This window comes from Felis catus, chromosome A2, assembly GCF_018350175.1.
Source record: "Felis catus isolate Fca126 chromosome A2, F.catus_Fca126_mat1.0, whole genome shotgun sequence".
NCBI lineage: Eukaryota > Metazoa > Chordata > Mammalia > Carnivora > Felidae > Felis > Felis catus.
The window spans coordinates 24,944,644-24,972,623 of NC_058369.1; the positions used below are offsets into that span (position 1 = coordinate 24,944,644).

Sequence of the window (27,980 nt, forward strand, 5' to 3'; positions counted from 1 at the left end):
AAGAGGCTGTAACAATGATGAAGAGGAAACCTTTCTACCCCTATCTGTATAGCTTGGAACTATGTTAGGCCAAGACCCATAGAAACCCTAGAGAAACCGACCGTGCACAGTCCCCCACAGAAGAGTTCAATCCAAGAGTGAACAGGTCACACAAAGATAATGCTGGGTACACTGTGACTAGCAACAAATGAGGCTCAGGGTATGTACGGTATGTGAATATACCTAGAATAACACTGGAAGGAAATTATTAAAATATTAACAGGGGCTGTTTGGAGTGGAATCTTTTCTCTTTCCCCTTTTTTGTATTTTTCCACAATGAGCATATACTCTTATAATGGAAAAGAAATGAAGCTCATGTTCAGAGAGAACGTAGGTCTCAACCACAGCGTTGTGAACACAGCATTCCACAACACGCACTGGACCCAGCTCAAATGCGTCTAGCAGCTGTGTGGAGCCGGGGGCAGGCACGGCTCAGCCACCTGCCCCCGCCTGCCTGAGCAGCGCTCACTGTCCTCACTAAGCAGGAGGGGCGCACGCAGGCCCCTTTAGCGCTGGGCTGGCATGTTCTTCCCCAGCAGACCAGCAAGGAGATTTTCAGGCCAAGAGGGATGCAGACATCTGTGCTCTAGTCTATCAGCAGCAGTAACTTCCCAGTCAGACACAGACGGAAGGCCAGGCAGACGGCTGTCCCTCTTCAACCTCCACAAACGCTGTCTTTGTGTTGAGGCCCGAGCCCCCCGTCCATCTGGGGCATAGGGGAGGCAAGAGAGAACAAGTCCTGCAGTGTCTTGTTGAACTGTTGCTGCCGGAGCCACTCACATTTGTGGTCGGGGTTTTAACCTTTTTGGAAAAGGGTGCCAGCCCCGGGCTGTCCTGATATCCTTCTGGGCTAACCTGTGGTCTCCCGGGGAGCCAGAGGAAGGACTGCCAAGTGTTCCATTATTGATGAAAGGATTGTGTTTGGGTGTTCGGCCCTAAGTCATCTCTTCTCCTATAATAAAAGGAACCCAACCTCAGACATAACTGGACACTAAAAGGGATATATATGTCTCTATGAGGCCAGGTGCCACGGACAAGGGATACTGTGACAGAGAACCAAGCTGCTCAGTTACAGTCTCAAGTTGTTTCTGGAAGGAGAAGAGGAATACATTAATACATGCCTGTGAGTAAGGAATGAATGCTGAGAGGTTTGGGGCAGCCCCTATGCCACTCTCTTTGCTCTCTGTTCCTCCCCTTTTAGAATGTGCATCAAGACGCCTGCACACAAAATGGAAGAGGATGTGAAGTTGGCCTACTGAGTACTCCTTTGGGGCCTCCTCCCCCCCGCCTCTTCCTCTTCCCTGTTCTTCAGGCCACATTAGCACCCTATCCCAGTTTAGCTGGAGAGAGAAGCAGTAAAGTCACGGAGCAATTACTGGGATGCAAGGACTGGAAATAATTCTGCAAAACATGTACTGTATGCACCAAGGTGACCAACAGGTAGATATGTGGGGGGCAAGACAGCATTCTCTATGCTTTGCGGATCGTCTTGTAAACATGGCTGTCTAACTCTGCTCACAGACTCAGGGGCATATTTCTATTCACTGACCCCTCCCCGCTCCAAGGACACACTCACAACAGAAGGACAATGCTCAAGTTCTCTCTGTGTCCGTGTGCGTAATCACTGTGAATAACAGTTCTGCTTCTGCCAGGTTGTTTCTGTCCCATAAATGGAGCCTGGAGCTAGCTATTTATCATGATATTTGAAAAAAGTAAATTAAAAAATTATTTTGCCAAAAAAATTCTTTGAGGTCTTAGAAACCAATTTCCACATGTCAGATTCCTCCCTCAGGTCTGGCTTTCTCATCCTTGTTTGGCCTCAGTGTGTTGGATTTCAGACATGGCTTGATTTCTTTCTGTCCCAGTTCTCTAGGTCAATGCAAATTTTCAAGGTGATCAGATATTTCCTGAAGTGTTCCCTGTGTAGTATCCATGTAGGACAGAGGTGGGAGAAGAGGAATAAAGGTTGCCCGGGAAGCCAAAGGAAAGATTTTGAAGGTATGACAATAGAGGATCTTATAGCAACATGCAGTCAGGCCTGGGCTGTGGTGGGAGGCATAGACCAAACTATATTCTAGATAGGAGCACAAACATGGAGTCTATAGGCCAGGCAAAGTGATGCTAGTGAATCAAGGGGTTGGTGTTGGAAGGATAATTGGGAGATGTGGGGACATCTGTAGGTGACAGTTGGCTAGCTACCCAGGCCTAGCTCATTATTGCCATGTGGCAACACAGGACCAGCACTGCCAAGCCTTTCAACTCTTTAAAAGAAGCCAGAACTCCAAATTCTTATATGGATTGTTTGGATTCTTATAAGTTAGCTGTAAACACTACACAGCCAAACAAAACACAACTTGAGGGACAAATATGGCCATAAATCTACTAGAAGGAACTCTGTCCAGGATGTAAGCAACATGAGGGCAGGATGTAGAGCTTTGTGCTTGATGAGGGCCCACTCAATGCTTACAGCGTGAGTGAGGACCTTCCCAGGGAAGAGGTTTGACTGGCCAAGGGGGGCCAATGGGAAGAGATGGCTGGCAACATGGAGGTCTCGTAATCAAGGGAGGAAATAATTAGAGAGCGAACTTGAGCCCCAGCCACTTGGATGGAAAGGAAAGGGTGAAATGGCAGTAGACAGACTAAAGAATTTTCAAAAAGCAGAACTCAGCGAAAGACCAGATGTGCAGGACTAGGGCAGTGATGAATCTTCCAGGGGAAGCCTGTGATGAACTTGGCCAGAGGGCTCAGGGACTGGTCATGGGGGAGAGAAGGTAAACACATTTTTCTTCACTAGCTTCAAAGCCCTTCATCTGGCTCCCCTAGATGACCTTATTTTTTTTTTCTTCTCTATTCTCCCACAAAGGGGATCAGGGGATAACCAAGGGCCCAGAGGCCCAAGCACCGAGAGAAACAGAGACAAACCTATAGCTAATTAGGTGATAAGGCATTCATTCAGGAGAAACTGAGGAGAGCTAACAGGGGCATGGACAGGGCAGGAAATAAGCACTGAATAAGGACAGCATCCACAGGGAAATGGCAAGAACGGCTTGGGCTATGCAGAATCATGACATGTTGGCTGAACGGTGCAGAAGCAATGGCAGGAAGGGGTGAGGGAGACCTAAAACAGTTCTTGAATCGTAGATTTTCACAACATAGGATATGCCTTGGGTTCTGGTCCACAATTTTCTTAATAACTTGGAAAGCCAAGATAAAAATATGGCTAAGCAAAAGTATTCAGGACAAGTAAGAAATGGCAGACTCAAGACTACTCAGCTAAGCAAGGTAAGCCTTTTCATGGCATGACTTTTGTTGGTTTCAGTCTGCAAAAGGATTTTTATGATTATCAGATTTGGTCCCAGGCCTTAGAAAATCTCAGTTTTCACCTTAAAAGATAAACTTTATTGGGAGTTTAAGAACAACTATAGCCACTTGTTTACCAAAGAATCATTATAGTAGCTAATGTCTACTACTTAGCCAAGTAATTAGTAAATTAGTGATTGCCACCAAAGGGCTTAGTATAGTTTTGTTAGCAAAATAGCCCTTTAAATGCACTGTCTTATAAATACTAGGGACTTTAATTTTTTTTAATGTTTATTTTTTATTTTACTTTTTGAGAGAGAGAGAGAGAGAGAGAGAGAGAGAGAGAGAGAGAGAGAGAGCAAGAGCGTGTGTGTGAGCAGGGGAGGGGCAGAGAGAGAGAGGGAAACAGAATTGGAAGCAGGCTCCAGGTTCCGAGCTGTCAGCACAGAACCCAACGCAGGGCTTGAACTCACAAACCGTGAGACCATGACCTGAGCCAAAGTTGTATGCTTAACCAACTGAGCCACCTAGGTGTCCCTAAAAACCAAGGACTTTGAGTGTACTATCTTATAAATATTTACAATGATTCTATTCTAAAGAAGCTGGTGGCATCATCTCCAATTTACCCATTAGGAATAAAAGCAAGATCTAGAGATGTTATGTCACCTGCCCAAGGTAACAAAGTCTCTGAGTGACAGAGCCACGGTCAGAACTGAGGTACTGTGCTAAGCCTCCAGGGCCTTTGTGCTAAGCATGGAATCAGCAAACATTTTCTGCACAGGGGCCAGATGGTAAATATTTTGGGCCTTGTGTGCAATATGGTCCCTGCCACAACTCCCCGACTGTGCCATTGCAATGCAAAAGCAACTATAGACAATACATAAATATTTAGGCATGTCTGTTTTCCAATAAATCTACTTACGGACACTGAATTTGAATTTCATGTGATTTTCTAGTGTCATGTAATATTATTCCTCTTTTGACTTTCGCTCCAGTCATTTTAAAAGGAAAAACTATTCTTAGCTTGTGCACCATAAGAAAACAGGGAGTGGGCTGAATTTTTCTCCCCAAGCTATAGTCTAAGCACTAGGCTCTCCTACCCTCCAGCTCAGGTCTAGTTTTCTTAGAGATTTTAGGACAAAACCTGTGAGTGTGCATATGGATGGGGTACAGGACTCGGAGGAAAGACCTGACTCCTCAAGTCAGCCCTCAAAGGACTCCATCTGACCCCAGTTTACAATTTGAAAACAAATCTTTCTTCCTTTTAAGTTCCCTTACTTGCTCCCTTCTGTTGAAATAAGCGCTGATTCAGATCTAAGGGGAGGTTCTGGGTAGGACAGGAATGTTCCCTCCTGCACAAATGGTTTTCTGCGAACACAAGCCCACCGTGTCCTTCTTACCTGCAGGGTTTGGCTGAAGCGTTTTAACGGTGTGGCCTTCACGGGTGGAATGAGGTTTGCTAGCGATGTGACTCTGGAAAGGGGTTTGACCCGTTTATTACTAGGCTCCTACAGGGTTAAAAAAAAAAAAGAAAGGAAAATGTCAAGGTTAATTACAGACGACATAACTCCACCACACACTCCTGTCCCAATCCACGCTGGCTGCACACAGTCTGTGGAATGTAAACAGTGTCCCATCTCTCTCCAGCTGTGTGGAGGTGACCTGGCTCAGGAGCCAGAAAAGGGGAAATGGCAGGGGGACATCAACAAAAGCGGCCTCTGAGCAGACAGCAAATGGACAGGGTCTGCCCCTTACTCCTCACACCCAATATCTGACAGCTTTTTAATTCAGAAGCTTCCACTCAGAATCATTTCCCCCAATGCTTCCTGTAGAGAAAAGCTGCCTCAAATTTCCCATCTAATGACCTTGTCAGGCAGTTGTATTTTGATGCTTCTGGTTTCATCTTTTTAAAAACGTTTTTCCTACCTTGCCTGAAGCCGCTCTCCAAATTTCTTTTATGCAATGGCTTTTCTAAAGCACAAGGAACGTTTGATTTTTCAGTTCACTAAATTAAAAAAAATTTTGTTTAAGGAATTTCTTCTATTACTAGGCCTTTTAAGAAGCATCTTTGTACCTACAGTATATTTGAAACGCACATATGAATACTTATAAAAACAACCAGCAAAAGAAAATGTACAGAGAGAAAACTGCACCATGGGCATCGGTTTTTATAATTCACATAGTCACAAGTTTTGAAAATCACCTCCACATAAAACATGCAAAATAAAACTTGCAAATCTGCAAAGTTACCCCAAACCAAGCAGAAGGGTGAGAGGGAGCCTACCCATTTCAGTGACTTTGCAGATGAGAATTACATAAAAACGACAAGCTGTGAGAAAGAAGGACATGACAGACAAAACATTTTACAAAGACAAAGAGAACAGTTACCCTTGCCTTCCTAAGCTCCATCTGACCTGCAGTAGATGCCGGACAGCACATGAAGACACCAAATTTTGATGGAAAAAGCCAAACTTGCCAATTGTTGTAGCGAACCTCAACCATTTCCAGAGGGAGCCTCAAGATGCTCATCTTTCTTTTTCAGCCATTGCTTTCAAAGTTTCGAGGGTTAAACCAGAACTTCAGATTCTCCAGGGCATCCCTGCAGGGTGTTTTGAACATAGTAGGTGCTTGGAAAAATCTTGCCTGAATTTGGAATTTTGCCGAGAAACTCTCATGTCATTTTGTGCCTTTGCTGATCTCAGGTATCAGAAGCCCCCTTGGAAAGAGACCCAACCTTTTGGGCATTTAAGTAGAAAAATAATTAAAAGACCAAAGAAAAAAAAAGTGCAAAATAATTCCACGATGCTGCCAGGATTCACTTCATTATTTCTCGAAGCAGTGAAATACTTTTCCAAGACAGAGAATGAATCAGGGCTGCCGGGGACCTCTCCAGCTTTCTGGCATGCTAAGCTGAACAGACAGTAGGAAACTCTCTGAACACCGGGGAAGGCTCAGTTCCAAAATGCAAAGGATGAATCTCTCAATATGAGGGAATCACGTTTACTATTGTTTAAGGGCTGAAGAAAAAGATCCAATAGCCCTTCTGCTTCCAGGTGACAGTGTCCTTCAGGATGCTTCCTGTCCAGGGCCTGGCTTCTGAGCATCTGTGCCCAGAGAAGGATTTTTAAAATATTTTTTTACGTCACAGCTGCATCATCAGCAAACTAAATCCACACACACACACACACACACACACACACACACACACACACACCCTCTTGAGCATCCCCTGAATTTCTCTATATAAACTCCTGCTTCGGGCTGGAAATGCCAGAGTTGTGATATCACCACCTTTGGTGGCACAAACTGCATTGCAGCAAACGAGGAGGTGAGGGATTTCACGGGGCAGCAGGACTTGGTCTCAGATGATCCTGCAGGCACCTCTGAGCCTGGAGACTCATCGCCAGATTTTTAATGGCTAAAGGTGCTGGATCACAGATTCTGTATCAGAATGGGAAAGCTGAAGGGCAAACGCCAATTGGGTTCTCCCGCTTTAAAAAGGGGCAGGGAGCATTGCACGCTTGGCAGGATGGGGGAAGGTTCAGTTCTGTTCCCCTTGCTGTATCATCTTTTCTAAGGTTTTGCTGACTTTGCTGTCCATTTCATATGACCCAGTCGATGGGCGTTTCCTACGCAGTTAGGAGATACATGCACACTGCAAATGCCAGCCACTCTGCAGGCTGTATGCCGCGCTGCTACATGAGATTGTAATTAAAACTCCTTTCCTAAGGCATTAGCCATTTGGAAGTAAATATCAGGCTGCTCTCTGGCAATCTGACATTCCCGAGTAACGAACGATTGAACCAGAAACTGTTGCTGCCTGATTTAGGGCTCTGATGTAGCAAAGCAGGCAGGTACAATTTTAAAACCAGAACATTTGCAGGTTATTGGATGTATTGAGGAGGCTTTATGCCTGACCCACATGAGCAAAGTATGAATTATGGTTTCTCCTTGAGGGCTTCAGTGAGAATAGGAGATTAAAAAAATTCTTGGCCTAATTTGATTTTTCTTTTCCATTTACTCAGTATGTCTCCAGCTGCATTTTACTGCTATCTAAAAAGAGCCCTCAGGGAAAATGTTTCCAGATTCTAGGTAAATAGCTCTACTGAAAACCAGCAAATGCAATTCCAAGGATGCTTTCGGGCTTTACAAAGAGATGACAGAATACAACCTGCAGAGACAACTCAGCTGCCAGACCAAGCTGGGCAAGGTCAGTGCTAAGCCCAGAAACAAGATATCTGTTTCAAGTGTGGACAGTACCCCCACCATGCAGTTTTAAGACAGAGAAGGAGGGCATCTCACTAAAAAGGTTAAAAACAAAACAGAAAAAGGCACTGAGTATTGTGTGTTGGCAGTATTTTCTGAATAAAAAAGTTTGCTTCATTTTTTCTAGGTCTTACAGGGTTTTTTTGTTTGTTTGTTTTTCTTGTCTTATTGCACCAGCTAGGACCACCTGTATATTATTGATTACAAGCTGAGACAGTGGGTACACTAGGGTAATTCTTGATTCTGATGTGGTTATTATGAAGATTTCATCATTATGAATTGTGTTTGCTGACAGCATGAGAGAGATACCCTTTATCAAGCAGAAAGAGTTCCATTCTATGCTAAGTTTGCTGTGAATTTTCATAATGAATGAATACTGACCTTTATCAAATGTTCTCTCTTTATCTTTCCAGAGGACAAGGAAAGGGAAAAAAAGAAGGGAGAGGTGGTGGGAAGGGAAGGAGACAATGAAGAAAGAAGCATGGAGATCACATATTTTCGTAAATGAATTAGCACAGCAATTTAAAACATCTCTTGTGGAGCCAAAGCATCAGAGACTCTTAAAAACTGAGAACAAACTGAGGGTTGATGGGGGGTGGGAGGGAGGGGAGGGTGGGTGATGGGTATTGAGGAGGGCACCTTTTGGGATGAGCACTGGGTGTTGTATGAAAACCAATTTGACAATAAACTTCATATATTGAAAAAAAATAAAATAAAACATCTCTTGTGCTTGAAATACAAACAAAGGGAATAAAGCACCCAATGACATTTCATTTTTAATGTGAGATTTTATTAAATAGATTTTCATATTCCTTCCCTAGGGAAGACAGGGAAGTCTCCTCATTCTTATCTCCCAATAGGTAAAAACCAAAGCAGATTATATGCATGTAAGAAAGTGCCTATCATATCAATATGATCCAGCACAACTTTTTATTCCTTCAAAAATGATTCCATTCTAATAGACATGGCATATAGCAAACCATCACTCATTCTCCCTGTACTTCATTTTTATAGCTAGGGTAGGGTTGGGGAGCAATAGAAGGGTCTTCCTTATCATGTTTGTAGCTGCCCTGAGACTACCTTCACTTAGCCACAAACTCAGCCCAAGAGGGTGAGAAAGGACTGACCACTCTACTGCAGGACAACACTGCTCTTGCTTGTTCTACACCTGATGAGAATCGACTGTGCTAGCAGATGCTTTCGCCCATAAGTTAATGGACTCAGAAAAGTCTTTCAAATGTTTGAAAATACCAGGAAAGCCTTAGGCAGGGCTCCATCTGTGTGACAGAAGGTGTGCTGGGAACTGCACACCCAAGGGTCATGTTTAATCCACCCAGTACCCCTCTAGGAGGCTTTCATCATCCTTACGTTAAACAGGAAGTTATAATTTCAGACTGATTGAGAAGTCCTAGCATTATGAAATAACAACAACAACAACAACAACAACAACAACAACAGTCTCATATTTATTGCAGGGACTCCCCTTAATGCTTTATAGATATCTACTAGTTTATTCCTCCTAACAGCCCTGAAAGGTAGCTACTATTATGAGGCAAAAGATGAGCAATGTGCTTAAAGTCACTGAAAAAAGGTGGCCAGGTTTTAAACCTAGCAGGCTGGCTTCAGAGCCAATGCCTTACAGCTTGGTATAAGGGGCCAGATGGTAAATATTTTAGGCTTTGTGGGCATCTAGCCTCTGTCATGATTACTCATCTCTGCCATCAGTCTTAAACAGTATGTAAATAAATGAATGTGACTATGTTTCTTTAAACCTTTATTTAGAGATTAAAATTTGAATTCCATATAGTTTTTACATGTCACAAAATATTATTCTTTTGCTTTTTTCAACCATTAAAAATAGAAGCCATTCTTTTCTAAGGAAGACCAGAGGAAGTAGGCTATATCTGGCTTGTGGGCCACAGTTTGCAGACCACTGCTCAACACAACTTCTGGTTCCTGGGTCAGTGGTCCTTAGCCTCAGCTTTTCTACTGTAACATGCCCAAGGACTCCCAGGTACAGCAGCCTCCCAAGGCACACTTAGATAATCATCAAGCTCTGGAGAGGGCACAGGCTTGATTTGTATTCTTTCTGTAGCTAGCTAAGCAGGGTCCTCCCCTGGTAAGCACGAGATATATCTGACTTATCTTTTATGTGAGTAAACCCTATCCCACTACATTTTATTGTCTTAACTTTCCAAATAAATCAGCCCAAACATGACACAAACTTTCCCTGACCATTGATGGTTACAAATAAGGGACAAATAAAATGATAGGATGCCTGGGATCTGCTTCACAGTAACACAGGGATAGAGAGTGGGGTTGTGTAGGAAACAAAGCTGATCACAGGTTGGTAATTGTCAAAGCTGGGGGCTGGGCACGGGGGACGCAGTATGCAGTCCTGCCTGTGGTACGCAGTAAAAATGCTAGATGATACAAAGGCTTATTTTTTTTTTTTAATTTTTTTTTCAACGTTTATTTATTTTTGGGACAGAGAGAGACAGAGCATGAACGGGGGAGGGGCAGAGAGAAAGGGAGACACAGAATCGGAAACAGGCTCCAGGCTCTGAGCCATCAGCCCAGAGCCCGACGCGGGGCTCGAACTCAGGGACCGCGAGATCGTGACCTGGCTGAAGTTGGACGCTTAACTGACTGCGCCACCCAGGCGCCCCTACAAAGGCTTATTTTAATGGACAGAGAACCATTTTGCAAATGTATCAGTGAGCAGACAGATGCCATCAAAGATCTGTACTTCAGACGTTAGTGAGGGCCTAGTGACAAAGGATACTGAAAGAGTCAGATGCTAGACATTATCTAAAATTGAACATAATTAGAAGAAACTTGGTAAAATGAAAAAAAAAATCCCACTACTGAATTTCAGTAATTTTCAACTAACATAGGCCATAATAGGGAAGGGTCCATGTAGCTGGGAATTCAAAGGCTGAGAGAGCTACCTTGAAACATTCAAACTTAAAGATGAGCAAACTGATGGGGAGGCACCGACCCAGCCACCAGACTCCCTGAAGTCTGCTTTATGCTACTGACTGGTGTTTTATTTGCTCTCATTGAGAAAGCTATCAACAGGCTGCCAATCGCCAGACTCCATGACATAAAACATTCTGGTAGAGTTCAAATCAGATGTAGAAACATACAGAGAAAATAGGAGCCTTTCAAGGTTGGACTGCCCAGGGAGGGGAGACCTCTGTTCTGTTGGATTTATTTTAATCTGTGAGTATGCTTTCCTTTTCCCAATTCTGCCTCCCAATGTATATTTTTCTCTCCATTTCTACAACAGCACCATCTTCTACTAAGAAGGCAAAGACCTCCCATCCTTGTTAGATCCTCCCTCCTACTCTGCCTCTCTCCAGCCAAATAAATGTAAACTCATGACTACCTGACTGCTTGACTTTACCACCCCCATCCTTAGGACCAAAGGCTGGCTCATGCTGTCTTATGGTGTATGCCCAAGATTCTCACCCTTCAAAACTTCTAAGCCACCACAAATATTATGGTGTTCTCACTTATTTTGACACCTCCTATTGCCAAGGCCTCCCCACCCTTTCAGGGTTTCTCACTGACTTGCTGGCCAATTCTTTTACTCTTGCCTGTGCCCCCTCCAAGTCCTAGCTTTCCTTCAGGTGGCTCCACTCCTCCCCTTTGGGGGACCAGACAGCCTGCGTTGTACCTTGTCCCTCAAAACAAGATATTCCTGCAGGCTCTCCTTCTAGATAATGTTTTTCTAACTAAATGATTGAAAATGAACCACATTAAAAAAATCTATCTATCTATCTATCTATCTATCTATCTATCTATCTATCTATCCATCTATCTATGTCTGGCTATCATACATTCTAGCTGCGTGACCTTGAGCAAGTTACCTACCCACAGTTTCTTCAACTGAAGAATAAGGAAAGAATTCTCCTATAATGCAGTAGTGAGAATTGTGGGTAAGAGCTATCATTTAATTCTGTAAGAGCTTATAATCTGTGTCAGGTTTACATGGATTTGCTCATGGCATCTTCAGAACATCCAGTGAGAGAACTAATACCATTATTCTCATTTTATAGATGAGTAAGCTGAGGTTCCATGAGCATAAGTACTTACACAGGTCACCTATCTCAGGTGGCAGAGGCAAGATGTGGATCCTATCTCAGACCACACACCTCAGCTACACTATTCCAAAAAGCTACAATATTCCAATAGCTACACTATTCCAAAAGACAATGATAATGAGTGCAAAGCACAGTGTCTTGTGAAAAGCAAGCTTTCCATGAACACAGCCTAAAATCGAACTCACAAATTGGTATGTTTTTACTAGATTATTTCTCCTCCCCTTCCCCCTTGCCACTAAGAACAGGTGAATTTATCTAATCACCCAGTGTATGCATTCTCTTTTAAAGAAACTGATCTTGAAATAATTTTAGATTTATAGAAGAGTTGCAAGAATAGTACAGAATGTTCCGTGTACTCTGTACACCCCCCCCCTTACCTGAAGTTAACATCTTACATACCCATGGCACATATATCCAATCTAAGATGTTAACACTGTTACAATAATATTAACTAAACTATTAAAGGATTTACTAGAATTTCATCAGCCTTCCCACTAATGCCATTTTTCTGTTTCAGGATCCAGTCCAGAATCTCACATTTATACTTCACTGTCATATATCTACAGTTTCCTCTAATCTGTGACAGTTCCTTGGTCTGTCTTTCATGACATTGACACTTTTGAAGAGTACTGGTCAATTATTTTGCTAAATATCTCTCAGTTTAGATCTGTCTGATGTTTTCTCACGATTAAATTAAGATTATGCATTTTTGGCAAGAACACCTCAGAAGTGATGTGTCCTTTTTGGTACATTATATCAGGGTAACATTATCTTATTGCTGGTGATGGTAACCTTGACCATTTGGCTAAGGTGGTGTCATTGCTTGAACTGTATACCCCTAAAAAATATGTGGACGTTCTACCCCCAAACCTGTGGAGGTGACCTTATTTGGAAATAGGAACTTTGCAGATATAATCAGTTAGGATGACTTCATACTAGATTAGAGTATGTCCTAAATCCAATCACTGGTGTCCTTCTAGAAGGGAAATTTAAAGACATAAAAGGAGAAGGCAATGTAACGATGGAGGCAGCAACTAGAGTGATGTACCTATAAGCCAAAGCACACCAAGGACTGACAGCAAATACCAGAAGCTAGGAAGAGGCAAGAAAGGATTCCCCTGCAGGTTTCAGAGGGACCATGGCCCTGCCAATACCTTGATTTCAGGCTTCTGGTCTCCAGAACAGTGAGAAATAATTTTGTTGTTCTAAGCCACCCAGCTAGTGGCACTTTGTTGCAGATGCCCTAGGAAACTAATACAGGTGTTGTCTGCCGGATTTCTCCCAGTAAAGTTACTATTCCCTTTGTAATTAATACATACTGTTGGAAGAGATACATTGTGACTACACGCATCCTTTTAAATCTAACTCTGTGACTGCTTACCCAGCATTTGCAAAATTGGCCTCACTGAAGTGTACATGTGTCACCCTTGGTGGGGGTGGGGGGGAGATGTTTCCTGGCTCAACAGGGAGAACCAGAAGGCTGATCCAGGCAAAGTACCCAAGAGAGTCAATGTTGGCTGGGGCGGGCAAAGAGAGGGGCAGATGATCAGCAGGCAGGGCACAGTGGACCACAGGGCCATGCAGGGCGCGGAGGCAGCAACGAGGAGGCCTTCAGAGAGCTGTTTGAGCAGGAGGACCAGGGCTATTAGGAACATAAAAGGGAGCTTCTTTGGAGTCTGCAACTGACTCTTCATCTTTTTTTTTTTTTTTTTTTTTTTTTGAAATAGAAAAAGGCAATAATGAAATTATGGTTTCAACTCCAAAATTTCCATTAATTTTTTTTTCTCTGCTCTTTTCCCTGGCACAGAGCTAATTGACCTGGTGTCATCTGTTACCAGAAGTTGAAAGGCAAATAATGAGGCCCAAATTCCAACGGAAACCTGGCTTCATTGATTAGGCCAAATGCATTTCAAAATTATTGGTTTTCTAACCCACAAGGTGAGCAAAAGGTCTTCACACTCAGAACTACAATTTTCCTTTAGAGATTTTTATCAGTGGTTTCAACAAAAGGGCTACAGACTTTGTGGACTTTGACAAACCACCAGGAACAGCGCCCTGAAGGGGTCCTTGATACTTTGTCTCAGCTAATCTCAAAGATGGGGGCCACACCCTGGTGTTTATTCTCTCCTGCAGTCTTGTTGCCCTGCCCTGTGCATCCAAGGGAAATCTGATTTCCTCTTTGATGAAATGGCCCAACTTTCTCCATATCAGATGCTTTAAGAAAAACATCTTAATTTCTTTCAAAAAAAAAAAAAAGTTGTGTGGGTTTTGTTCACTTATTTTTATTTTTGTTTTTGTATTTTTGCTTGCTAAGGAAGAGTCAGGAAAGTCTGGATAAATAAACCAGACCACTCTGAGTTAGTTGGGTCTCATGGCCAAGCTGCAGACAGGGTATTGGATTTGCTATGTTGTGATTCCAACAATTTCTCCAGCCTCCTCTCATGGAAATGCTAACCAGCAGATGACGGAGATGTCACAAGATGGTCTATGCAAATCCACAAATTAAACCATCAGCTCTCGGGGCCATAAAACTGAACACACGAAGCTTGGAGAGATTCTATTTATTCTCTGAACATCAAGTCTTCTCTGCCCACGCCAGTTAGCACCTACGGCATCTGGCCAAAGTCTGCCTGTGAGGTGGTTGCTTTTGGGAAGCCTTGATGAAGGGGGAGGCATCAGGAGGCCATGTGACTAAGCTGAAACAATGCTGGCATGAGCCTCTGAAAGCCTGCTCCATCCCTCCTCCAAACACAGTCTCCCATAAAAAGCAAATAAAAAATGAGCATAGAAAGAAATCGCACTTTATGATAACTTCTGTGGTCAGCCCGGCTTCGTTTCCTCCAGGCCTCCCTGCTTCCTTCAAGTCTACAACACATGCTGGCAAAATGCTGTAGTTCCCTAATGTGCGCATAAACTAAAATGACCAAGGGAAGGGGTGGTGCGGGGTGAGGGAGATGGATTTCAGCCAGCAGAAGCAATTAATTTTACTACAAACTCTGAGAGGGCTAATGTTCAGGGCAAACCATTTTGTTTCTGAGGGCAGACCTCAAGCAACTTATTATCTTTACCCTTCTGGTTACCATGGAATCTGTGCCCCTGCATTGGAGAATAACTGGCCCTGCTTGTCTGCCTCGGGGAAATTCATTTCTGCTGAATGACGGTGATGGGATGAAAAAAAGAAATGAACCTTGGGCAATAATTCAGTAAAATATGGGACTCTGAGAGCTGAAGCGGGCGGCAGCCTAGGTTACGAACGTAATCTCTTAGCAGTGCCAGTAAAATAAAACAGAACCACTGTTTCAGACACTGTATTTTTGGCAAACGTTTCACTCCTCAATTACTTTCAAAGATATTCGTTTCAGTCAACATTATAAGGGTAAGTCAACATTTGTCCTGGCAGCAAGCCCAAATTTGTTATTTTATTAGTCTGCTACTGGTTAAATTGGCCCAAGATTAAACACATCTAATAAATAGCCCTAAAATATTGGAGTTTAGTAGAAGACCACATTCAAATTCTCTTACACAGGATGTTACTATTAACCTTGGGCAGAGGAGAAATGCACACCCACACCCCAGTTAAGTTCCTTTTAGCAAACGCCAACCCATCGCCTGAAACTCATTTTGGTCATGCCCAGACATGGCACTATGGACCTTCAGAGAAAGAGGAAGCCAAATATTTAGCTCTCTCTGCGGTCCCTGATTCCACATCTGCCTTCCGAACGTCAAGCAAAACTTTTACTTTCTTGAGGCAGACCAAGCCAGATGCTCAAGGCTGAAGCACTTCAAGAGTTTGGCCTCCTGAAAAAGGATAAGGGCTGCCAACAGAGTCACGCCTCTGTGGCCCTTAAGGGAAGGCCAGCTTTGGGCCCAGAAGGTATTTTCTCACGGTTAGATTCAGGTTATGCATTTTTGGCAAGAATGCCACAGAAGTGATGTGCCCATCATGCCCGCCCATCCATAGGTCTAGAAAATGGGGTCAAAGCACACATCCCTGGTTGCAGAATGTCAACAAGGCACCTGGAAGTGGCAGTGGTGGCCTAATCACAGCCACAGGGCCCAGAGGAAGGCCTCTGTGATTCTGGGGTTTCACATTCAGTCATTTCCTACTGACTTCTTGGAAACCCTTGGGTGGGATACAAATTCTGCGTTTGTTGATCTCTATGAAAGGGATTCCCTGGCTTCCCCTTGGGCTGAGTTAGAGGGGAGGTGGAAAAGAATGCCACTGGGGATTTCAACCCTGCTTCAGGGTTTGGGAGCTGCTGTGTATAGGCTTCAAGAATACTTTAAGGATATTTGCAGAGGCTTCCCCAGAGTTTAGGAATAAGCTGCAGACTCTGCAGCAAGTCACAAAGTTCTTATCACTCTGGCCCAAAGAATGTGCTGATTCTTTGCAAAGGATCTAAGGATATAATATAAGCCAACCTTTCTGGCCAGAGCACAATGTCCTATTACCTCAGATCAACAATGTTACCTCCACGGGCTTAGTCTCCTTCTCTGTGTAGTTGGTGGGGGGGGGGGGGGGTGATTCGGTGAGTCTCCTGCCCCCTCACAGGGTTTTTGGGAAGATGATATGAGATCATGTAGGTAATGTGCTTGGTACAAGCCTGCCCCATAAGTTGCTCCCTGTAAATTTCTGATGCCCAAGGAGAGGTGTGGTCCCTTCCCCAGCCTGCTCTCCTGCCTTCATCCATCCCTGCAGCACTAGATTTTACCCTGGGCCTCCCAAGGATGAAGCTGGAGCTCCGTGTTACCTGCCACACCACAATCTCACTAATGACATGTTCCTGCCACTACACCTCAGGCTGCTATGAGACCACATATTTTGATTCCACATTCCTGACCTCCCTTTCTTCCTGCAGCTTTATCATCTGTTTAGTCAAGCTCTGGCTGGATAGAGCAAAACTGGGAGTGGTTTGGCAAGATCCAAGGCTATGTAGGATGAGAGGAAAATAGCCATGAAATCCCAAGATAAGAACCTGAGTGAGTTGGGGAAGGGAGTCCAGGTGGGTCTTGAGGTCTACACCAAAACCCTCCTTCTTACCCAACATTGCTAAATTACGGGCTAGAAGAGCTGTGCTCCAATCTTGCCAGATCCCACTACTATGTGGGATTAGGCATTGATAGAAACTCTGAGCATTCAACCCATGTCAGGTGAGCAAGGTGGAATTTCTTCCCAAGATAACATGTTACCTTTGGCTTCCAGAAAGAACCATATAGACCCACTGGCACATCCTCCCATCCACCTCTTATCCTTTGAAGCTCAGAACTATCTTTACTTCCCAGAAATGGAAAAAGAAGTACAGAAATAAAAAAAAAAAAAAAGGATGCTCAGATCTTAATCTTGATGTCCCAAAGGAAGGACAGATTGTTCCAGCCAAATCTGGGATGATCAAGTACGTCTCAGGCAAGCAAAGCTGACAACCAGGTCTGCCATCTGACTAAAGACTAGGCTGGGACCAGGGATATACCTGCTGGGTAAAACCTACAGGGACATCTGACCAAGGGCACGGGGTGTGCAGGATGAGAACACGGACCCCCTCTCTTGGGGCCCAGTCAGCTTCTGTTTTTGACAAGAACGATATCTGAGCGGACGAGACTTGCAGAAATGTGGCCTCCAGAGAGAAACAGAGAATACATTTGCCACACTCCCTGGTAACCCCCAGCTCTCCCTTCTAGCACAATTTATCCCTTCAAATCACTGGGTTCACGTTCATCCTCAGCAGCACATGCCTCCTGTTAGAACCAGGGAAGGTTGCACTTGGGGGTTTTAGAACAGTCTACTCTCAACTGAGAACAGAATACACTGAAATCTGATTATTCAAAATGGAAAAAAACTACCAGTGGCAGAGCCACAAGGGGCTGACTGAATTGGGAATAAAATAAAAAAATTTTAAGCTTTCCTGTTTTCAGCTTTCAGCGACATCTTACCACCCACTGAGCAACGGTATGTAGAAAAATGAGGTACAGAGCATGCTGTTCAGGAAGCTGTGAGGTAGGTGATCTATAATGGATTCATATGGCCTTTCTGTTGCCCCCACACACTCCAACTGGGCAGATGAATAGCTTCAAAATGTTATCCCTTGGGAGATGTGTGTTTGTGTGTGTGTGTGTGCATGCACACGTGCACACGCATGCACGCACATGCACATGTGCGCGCACACACAGAACACAAAACTAACTTTATTTGAGACAGTCTTCATTCTGTTGCACATTTTTAATGACAGGAATTTAAAAATGCCCACAAACAATGGATTTTCCCCAAAGCTCATAACAAACACTGGCTCTCAGTGCTGTTCATTTGCAGCCTTGAAACATAGTGATTACGTGCTATTTCTAAGTCTGAGCAATTAATATGCTACCAGATGTATCATTATCTACAGCCTATTAAAATTCAGAAGGCTGCAAATTTGAAAAAGAGTGTGTCACACACAGGACAGAGGAGGCAGAGGCTCGGAGACCCGCTCAGCTCCCCACCTCACTTGAAGCTCATTTCAATCACAAAGTCGCAAGAGAGAAAATGAATAGACAATGGCAGTCGACTTAAAAGAGAAGAAGTAGGTACAAACCTGTGATCTGTTTGGTTTTGTAAAAAAAATGCTGGAGATTCAGTGGTAAGGGATGCAAATGAAAGTTTCCAGAGAAGACAAAGGCAGTTTTGTGGTAAAAGAAAAATGTTATTTATTGTGGTAGAAAGGGGCGAAGTTCCCATGAGTCTTTCAGCTCAAGCCATCTAGAGATGGGAGGGCTCCTTTGGAAGGACCACATGGGGCCTAACCTGGCAAGAGTTCCCTGGAAAAGTTTCCCTAAGTACCCTCAGGGATCGAGGGAAAGTCTCCTTCACTGGCCAGGCGCTCCTGCTCCTCCTGCCCCACCATTTGGGGTCAGGCTCTGGGGTTGCTCCTGAATTTACAAAGCAGGGCTGCACAGAATGATGTCAGGGGCAGCAAAGCCTCCAGAACTGTTAGGAAATTGCATCCTGCGAGGTTCCCTACCTACACAGATTCTAGCAATTTTCTAGAAACAGAGAAGTCGTCCCATACCTGACCCAGGTGTGACTCCTCTCTTCTGACTGTCAAATGGAGACAATGGGGAACCCCTAGGTGGGGAGGAGGAGACACCAAGAACCGTGGAGTCCCTCTGTTCCAGGTGCCGGTACACACACGCTCATCTGTATCAGACAACTCCATCACCTCATTTTTTTAGAAGAGGAAGCAGGTATTCAGAGAAGTAAAGTGACTTGCCCTAAGTCATGCTCAGTAATTAATTGGCAGAGCTGAAATTCAAATTCAAATCTGACTTGAATGGCTTCCCTGCCACCCCCTACACTGGCTTCCCGGAAAACACAACTTCTTCTTATATTGTAACAGCAACAGTACTGATGGTGGCTTCGTGCCAGGCTGTGACAAAGTGCTTTCTATGCATGGTTTCCTTGACTTCTCTTAAGTTAGGACTATTAGCAAACTCATTTTGCAAAGCAGGCAACTGAGGCTCAGAGGGGTTAAGAACCTTTCCTAAAGTCACACAGCCAGCGTACACAGTCAGTGGCAGAGCCAGGACTGAGCCCAAGGCTGCTCCTCAGTAAGATCTGCATTCTTAACCCCAGCACTGCTCACTCCCTAAGCCCTGGGGGAACCCTGACCAAAATAAACATGGTAGAGGCAGGACAATGGAGACTGAGGCAGGAAATGGAAAACTTGAAGCTGTTCATTCAACATCCGAGCCCTGTCCCTCTGGAATCAGGAGCCCCTCTTGGCTTCCCCCCAGCATCTTAGAGGCCCAGCCAGGTACACAGGTGCCCTGCTCATGTGCCCCTAGTGGGCACTGCCCTCTGTGAAGACCCACCTGGGGAATGGTGTTGTGAGCATCCAGCATCAGAGGGCTCACTGGAGGACCACCTCCTAGTACTGCCCCCCTCCCAGTCTGTGAGATTGCCTGCTTCCCCATCCCTCTTTCTGCCGATTGACAGTCACTTGTCTGTATGTCAGGGTTTGGAATGACTCGGTCAAACTCAAGTACACGTTCCTTGAGGACAGAAAACATGCCTTTCTCTTTTGCACTCAGGAGAAATTATTGAGTAGAGTCTGGTCTCAATAAATATTTACTGACAATCCAAGAGCAATAGGGGTCATTTTTAGTTGTTCGGCTCTTCACCAAGTTGTATCCATCATGCTATGGAATTTCCCCACATTTATAACAAAGGATCTATTTATAATTAAAGTGCCCTGCTAATGAATAGGGCAGGAAGGACTCCCAAAGCAACCTAATCCTCCTCACCTGCCCCGGGTCTGTCTCTGCGGTTGGAGCTTGGTTAAGATTCCCAGATGATGCATGTCAGGTGGGAGCCAGCCTTTAGGAGGGATGACACATTCCTCATCTCCCATGACTGGGGCGCCTCTCTACCCTGAGCTCACACCCCACTCCCTGCTTGAAAGCCATTCTGGGAACATCAGTAAACCATACGAGATTTTTTTTTTCATCCTGCCTGGCAGGAATGAACGTGAATCTTGCCAGTGTGCTTGGAACATCTTTTGTTTTTTTTAAAAAATAATGGCCAGTGCCAACTCGAATCCCTGGGAACTTGGGTGGGTATTTCCTACAAAGGAAAGAGTGACCTTCCAGCAGACCCCTTGATAGGGATGACCAGCCACAGCTTCCACTCAACTGATGCACACTGAAAATAGATGCTGCTGTTGTGGACCATTTGCTCTGTGGAAGCCCTCTGTGTGTTCATTTAATCTTCACAGTCCCCTTGGAAATTCTCACTTACAGAGGAGGAAACTGAGGCTCAGAGGATGAGTCACTGTCCAAGACCTCCTGGTCAACTTGAGATTCAAGCTTGGCTCAGTCCACCCCTCAAATCGAAGTTCCTAACCACTAGACTCTATGGCTGCCCCAACATAAAATACAATCTTGCCCAATCCTTCCCTGAGGGTGAGGGGGAAAAGGAAGAATATGGGTTAAATGATTTCAGCTGGAACTTTGGAACTTTGAAGCTTTGAAAAGAAAAAAAAGATTTGTGTTCTTAGGATAGAAATCCAATTTTTGTTTTTAATTTGCTAACATCTAGTCCAGGATAATTTTCTATGACACATTAAAGCCCATCTTTATCTGTTTAAAAATCTTAATATCTGAAATCTGGGTCCTATGCTCAAAGTCCAAATTTAAGATTTAGTCTTTAAGCAGCTATACTCTAGCTCAGGAACCTATTGCTGCAGAAGGGCTCTCAGAACACACTGAATGCACCATTTCCAAACTCTTGGTACCACTGTGACGATTTTTTAGCCAATGTATATACCGCGTGAACTACTACATATGTAACGTTTCCTTAAATTACTTATTTTTTACTTAAGTAAACATTTTATAAAAATAAATGCTATCAGTGCACCTGCCATAAATAGAAACTAACTTTAAAAAATGAACCCAATTGTTAAATTCTTGTTAGATACTGTTGCCTGCCTGAAGCTTCTAAGACTGAGGCTTGAGCTTTGTTAAAAGGAGGAATTAACAAGTGATAGAAAGGTGTTAAAGACACACTAGCTCTAAACTAAGACTTTCTCTGCAGCATGATCAGAAGGATCAGAAGAATAAGAAGAGAACTGAAAAAGAGAAAATGAGTCAAAATTATTATTTTGTGTCTCGTCTCTGTATCCCCTTGTTCCTGTATCATTTGGGCGACCACAAATGGTAGGAAACCCACCTTCTGGGAAAAAAAATATCTAAGCCAGTCTTCTCATTCCAGAAACAAAGACTCTGAGGTCTTCTCTGAGCCTCTACTTGTGTCCTGTCTCCAGCTAGTAGGGAGGCTCTTGTAAGAACCAGCTTAGAAATAAATGCTGCGAAAGAAATTCAGATTTAAGCATTTAGGAGTCCTTCAAAGCAAGTCCCCATTCCTTGATGCTGAGCCAGAGCAAAGTTCACTCTCCTCAGTCCTTAGAGCCTGGGCACACAGCATTCAGAAACTGACAAGAGAAAACAAGTCCTCTTTTCGGATGTGCTGTCTTTCAAAACCGTCCAATTTAAGCTACTATCAAACAGCTGAGGTGGAAGGAGATGGCTTTGCACCATGCGCCTGTGGCCAACACTTAAGTTACCATCAACTTTTTTGCCTTTTGCAAATAGTCTGTTTCCTTCTTCACCATGGTTTCAGACCCCTTCTGCAAGACCACACCCAGAAGCACCCAAGGCAACCACCAACCAGCAAGGGGGATGGTTGAAGGTGTGTGAGAACGAACAAGACCAAAAACCTAACAGGATACTAACGAGCCACCGGCACCCCTCCCCACACAAGAATAGTCAAACACAAGAATAGTCTTCACCAGTGACCTTTAATTATCTTCTCTGTATTTGCCTGGGGTCGTTCTTGACATGCCTGCGTCACTTAGGGATTATGAAATGTTAGCATTTCAATGTAAGATAACACACTTGAGAGGGACTCTAGCACTGACCTTGTGTTGGAGCCAGAAAGCACACAGAGAGAAGGCTTCTATCACTTGTCCCCTTTTGGGCCGTCAGGCCTGTAGATCTATCTCTTTCCACCCACTGGCTGCTTCCCTCTTCCCTTCTGTGGCTTCTTCCTCCAGGAAGACTCCAGACTTCCAAATCTGACAATGGTGGCACCTGCTAAACATTTTTTATGTATTTTCCAAGGTCCTGACACAGGCTCTTAGTTTTATTTCATTCAGGTTGCCAACTTCTCTTGGTATCTACGGAAACCGTCCCCTCGGGGGAAGTGCTCTATTTCTCCTTACCATTTAATTAGCACCTCTGCTGCAAACATTAGATCTGCAGAGCTCAGGCAGACATCTTTTTAAGGGATGTCCTCTACACGTACAGAAGTTTCTGTTTAGCCATTTTTTGTGGGCTTCTTGTTTCACAGCAATCTCACATTAAATATAAAGTAAGCTTGGGGTGCCTGGGTGTCTCAATAGGTTGAGCGTCTGACTTCGGCTCAGGTCACGATCTCACGGCTCGTGAGTTCAAGCCCTGCGTTGGGCTCTGAGCTGACGGCTCGGAACCTGGAGCCTGCTTCCGATTCTGTGTCTCCCTCTCTCTCTGCCCCTAACGCACTCGCATTCTGTCTCTGTCTCTCTCAAAAATAAATAAACATTAAAAATTTTTTTTTAATATAAAGTAGGCTTTGCACTTGAATCTGGAGTGCAGGCCAAGGGATGGGTCCACCAGCCCACTGGCTCCCAGGTGAGGTCACCGCATGCAGTGTTCTTTAATGGACTTCACTTTGAAAACCCCCCAAATAGTGCTGCTTACCACCAACCTCATTCAGGAACATGACTGGGTTAAGCCAACACTGCAGTGTGCCAACAGGTCAAGGCTGGACAAGGAGGCGACAATATTTTGGACCTGCCTCCTCATCTCTCTGAATCTCTTGTTTCTTCAGTTGACAAACAAAAAGCACAGTCCTTGCCTTGCTCAGCTCCCTCAGCCAGTGCAAGGTTCAAAGGAGACAGTGCAAGTGAAAACCCCTGACTGCTATCTGAACACAGGGCAGCACTGCTGTGGATTTAGTAAGCGCAATGAGAGAGGGAGGGAGAGGGTGTGCCGACTGAACCTCCCTTCCCCGACTTCTCTACATCTCATGCACATATGTACACATTTAAATTGGTTACATCATGTGTGTCATTATGCTCATGCTTTTTCCTTTTTATGTTTTACAAGAACATTAAGGTATTTCTGTTAGCTAGTGTGTAATGGCTCAAATGCCATCGATCCCTGTGCCAGAGGCCACGGTACATGGAGCCATTCTCTCATTATAGGTCGGTTCGTTGGCTTTTCTGTTAGAAACAAGTAGGGAAGGATACTAAACTGAAGTCAGACAACCGACTTCAAGCTTCAGTTCTTCCATGACCAGCTGTGTGATCTTAGGAAAATTATTGAATCTCTCCGATTCTTGGGATCCTCATCTTTAAAACGGGGATAATTATACTCCAGTGAGGAAAAGACTATAAAAATGCTTTGAAACCTATAAAATGCACAAGCATATAACATGACAATTATTGCAAATAATATCATTATGAACAGCTTTGAATAGTATTTTCCTCCCTAAGAGCTGGAATACTGGGTCCAGAGATTTAAACATTTTCTGTGTTTTATTTTATTTTATTTTATTTTATTTTATTTTATTTTATTTTATTTTATTTTGTTGTTTTTTAAAGTTTATTTATTTTGAGAGAGAGAGACAAAGAGAGCACGCATGCTGGGGAGGGACAGAGAGGGAGACTGAGAGAGAATCTCAAGCGGTCTCCAATGTGGGGCTCAAACCCATAAGCTGAGATCATGACCTGAACTGAAAAAGTCAGACGCTTAGCCAACTGAGCCACCCAAGTACCTTTTTTTGTGTGTTAATATATACTGACAAGTCCCCTCATTACCCCAAAGAAGTGTGTTATTCCTTGCAACATCCCCAGGACTGGGTTCTATCATGTCTTTAAAATATTTGTGACACCAATTAGGTATGAAACAGCACCTTATTATTGTACTTGCCTTTTGCACTTCTATAATTTCTATTAGAGTGAACATTTTAAATAATGTTTACTTTCACAGTTCCTTGTGCATGAATTATTAGTGTCTTTTTGTTCATTTATCAAAGGACATCTTGGAGGGTTCTTTTACATTTGTATAAATTACTTATATGACAAAGACATTAATCTTCAGTCTGTCATCTCTATTTCAAAAGTCTTTTTCAATGTATTAGTCTACTTCTCTTGTCTAAGGAAGCACATTAAACATAACAGAAATCTTGTTTGTTGATATAGCACTATATAGTATGTCTCTGGGCTGATCAATACTCAAGATTTCCAGGCATCCTGAGGATGTCTGGTGGAAACAAGCAAGGAAGAGAAAGAGATTGGACAGTAAGTCCCATTTGGAAAAGTTACAGGAACCAGGATGTCTAGCCAAGAGAAACAAGCACCTGGGGGAAGAGAGAGAGAGAGTGTGTGTGTGTGTGTATACATGCATACATATGCATGTGTGTGTGCAGAGTGGGAGTAGATGGGGAGAGAGAACAAATATTTAAGGAGATAACACATGAGAAAATATTCCTGTATATTATTCAGTTGCAGAAAGCAATGTTATAATTAAGACGGGATTTTTTCATGATCCACACTGAACAAAGATGGAGTGTACAGGCTCATAAGGTAATGAGCTCTCTGTCTCTGGAGATGTTTAAACAGAGACTGAATGGCCCCAGCACTGGGCTCCATGTTCTCAACAGGCCTTTCCCACTCTAAGGTTCTCGAATGCAATGACCCTGGGTCATTTCCTGAAGGCTAGTTTTGTTTGTGTTTCATAAATCCCCGGAAAAAAAAAAAGAGCCTGTTTTGCTACTCCTTACCTCTTCATCTTAAGAGCCAGAGGAGGAAAAAAAAAAAGTCCAGTGACTTTACCGTTAAGGTTTCTGGTTCTGCTCCAATTAACTGAAGTTTAGTAATAATCGGGGCTGCCTTCTCACAAAAGAATACAATGGCTCAAACACAGAAGGTCTAGACACAAGTGTTTCTAGACTTAAAAAGAACCCTCCTTTCCCAGCCAGATGAAGGTTCAGACGCCTTTCTTGATTAACGTGTGACATAGCCTCTTTTAAGCTAATAAACAGTGTCAATTCATTAAAAATGAAAGGCATTAGAAACCACTGGCCTTCATTCTTGACAGTCCATGAGCCAAGATGAAAATACATGGCAATGCAGTTACAGCAATTTCCTCATTTTGTGTGTGACCTGTACACATTACCAATGCTGACAAATTATGGAAGGCAATTGCATGCATACATCACAAATGAAGTAGCTCTTCTAGATATACGCATGCCATTAATAACAATTACATGTGCACCGGGCTTTGCAAAAATTAGGATATGGTCAGTAATTTATTTTCATTCAGTTGTTAGGAAAACAGTGGCAACAGTCCAGGATTTTATAGGCAGTTTCAGAGTGTCTTGAGAAAATGACACAATTTGCAAGTATCCAGATGGCAGTCAGGGCCTTCCAGTTACTTGGTTTAGGTGGAAGGCTGGTGGTTAACGCAGATAAGCAAAATGACTAATTGCAGAACTAACAGTGTCACCTCCACAGAGCTGAGCATGCGGAATTCTGCCAAAGACCAGCTCCTTGGTATTGAGAAACACAGAACGGAAGTTACCCAAACCCTCCCCAAATGGAGGCTTGCAAATTCCCGCTCCTTTGGGTTGTAGCCATTCTACGAAGTGAGCTGCCAGAAGCACTGAGTGATGGTGGGGTCTTCTATCCAGACACCCAGAAAAAGTAGGCTTTTGACTGTGAGGCTATTTGCTCCAGCAAGCAGGTTCATCCTTCATGTGTTATGTGGTGAGGAGACCAGTGATTTAGTCATTTGGACGCAACGTGATGTGGTTGGGAAAGTACAGCTTCGGGGCCAGACTGGGGTGTGAATCTTGGCTCTTCCACTTAGTAGCTTAGCCATCCTGGAAAGGCTACTACCCAGCTCCGGGTCACAGTTTCTTCTCCCAAAAGGGACCAGTACACCAACCTTATAGGAGTGTTGTGGGGATAAAGAGAAGACCTACAATGAGGCCCTGCTATCTGTAACACAACACTCAGAAAATTAGGATGGTGATCATTAATTAAAAATGTTTGAGGAATCTTTTCAAGGTGCAGAAGTCTCAATGATGATGATGCTATTTATTGGACATTTACTATACACGAAGCACTGGGCTAAGTGCTATACGTGAATCATCTCATTGACCCTCACTATGGTCCTAGAAGGTGGAATTATCATCAACCCCGTTTTAACACTGAGGAAAACAGGGCTTAGGGAGGCAGAGTAGCTTGTCCACGGTGATACCACTAGCAGGTGATGGCATTAGGACTCAGTCTAGAGTTGATACCCTAAACATACTCAAATGTACATGTGTAAAGTGAATATGCTTTTCTCCAATATATCTATTCCTAGTTCATGTACATCCTATCCTGGAAGCCAAGACGCATCTGAACAAGCCTCAGAATCATGGCTGGATGACTATAACCAGATGCTACCAGCAAGCAACGGCCTTTACCCCAGGTAACTCCATGTTACTCCCCTCCCAGCAAGATCTGAAGTCACATGATTCATGGAGTCTACTTGTTTAGTCACTTGAAGAACTACCAGGATTCTAACTGCAATAACTCCTCAGAACTATTTCCATGCAGTTGGTTATATATACTATCAGTTCAACACTACACGATACAGATTCCAAGAAATGTATACATTACTGGAAACCATTTGACTTCTTTAGCTCTCCAGCTGGCATTTAAGGAGTTGAGCCCCAGGTGCATACAATTTTCAAGTCCACATGTGGACTGACTGGGGCATAAATTATGGCAGGGGCATAGGGTTCACCTCAGTTCCATAAAGCACTCGTGATTATATACTTAAAAGAAAATATTTTAAAGCATTTTATATGTCTGTTAAGTATTCATTCCCCTCCCTCTTTCTTCACAGAGGTAAACACCCTTAGATGCCACAAGGTACACTGTATGAAATGCTGGACTAAACCCATCAGGAAACCTGGCATTGGCTCTCAGTTTAGCTGCCGATTTTCTTCATGGCTTTCTGTAAGTCACCTCCCCTCAGTGTCTTTATTCATAAAGTGAGGGAAAAAATATGTACTTTATGTTAACCCTACAACATGGCTTAGGTCTCAAGTGAGACACTAGATGTGGTACTTAGGAGAGGAATAGAGCTCCGTCATTTCTAGATACACGTCATTCCAAGAGTCACACAAATATACCGGCTGAATCAAAATCAGATCATATACTTTTGAGAGAAAGGCAATGATTACAAATTCTGCTAACTAAATCTGGCCTAATCCTGACCAACATCTGAAATAGTGCATCTTAAAACTCAAAGTGAGCTGTCCATCAAATTTTCAGATATATTCTTAGAAAGAAAATAACAGAAACATCTCTTTGTATTATCATTAAAAATGAGATTGACCCCAAACTCTTAAAACCTTCTCACCAGGCTCCAGCATCCTTAGCCAACATATCCATTCATTTGAGCCACGTTTCCTTATATTTTTAATGTTTGTTTATTTTTGAGAGAGAGAGAGAGAGAGAAAGAAACAGAGCACGAGCAGGGGAGGGGCAGAGAGAGGGAGACACAGAATTTGAAGCAGACTCCAGGCTCCAAGCTGTGTCAGCACAGAACCCGATGCGGGGCTTGAATTCATAAACCACAAGATCACGACCTGAGCTGAAGTTGGACACTTAACTGACTGAGCCACCTAGGTGCCCCAGA

At 43.6% G+C, this 27,980-nt stretch overlaps 1 protein-coding gene across 12 annotated transcripts in view; it reads right to left on the reverse strand.

Annotated features, from left to right (window-relative positions):
- The window catches only part of ARHGEF3 (Rho guanine nucleotide exchange factor 3), a 310,006-nt gene that overhangs the window by 40,419 nt on the left and 241,607 nt on the right, over positions 1-27,980 (reverse strand). For 11 of the 12 annotated variants that reach the window (XM_023249854.2, XM_045051706.1, XM_023249855.2 and 8 more), the window contains one exon: positions 4,740-4,847. In XM_023249854.2, coding sequence (XP_023105622.2) covers positions 4,740-4,847 — 108 coding nt within the window. Of the gene's footprint in view, positions 1-4,739; positions 4,848-5,727; positions 6,434-27,980 lie in introns of those variants that run through there. The other variant, XM_019823177.3, reaches the window with a different exon arrangement.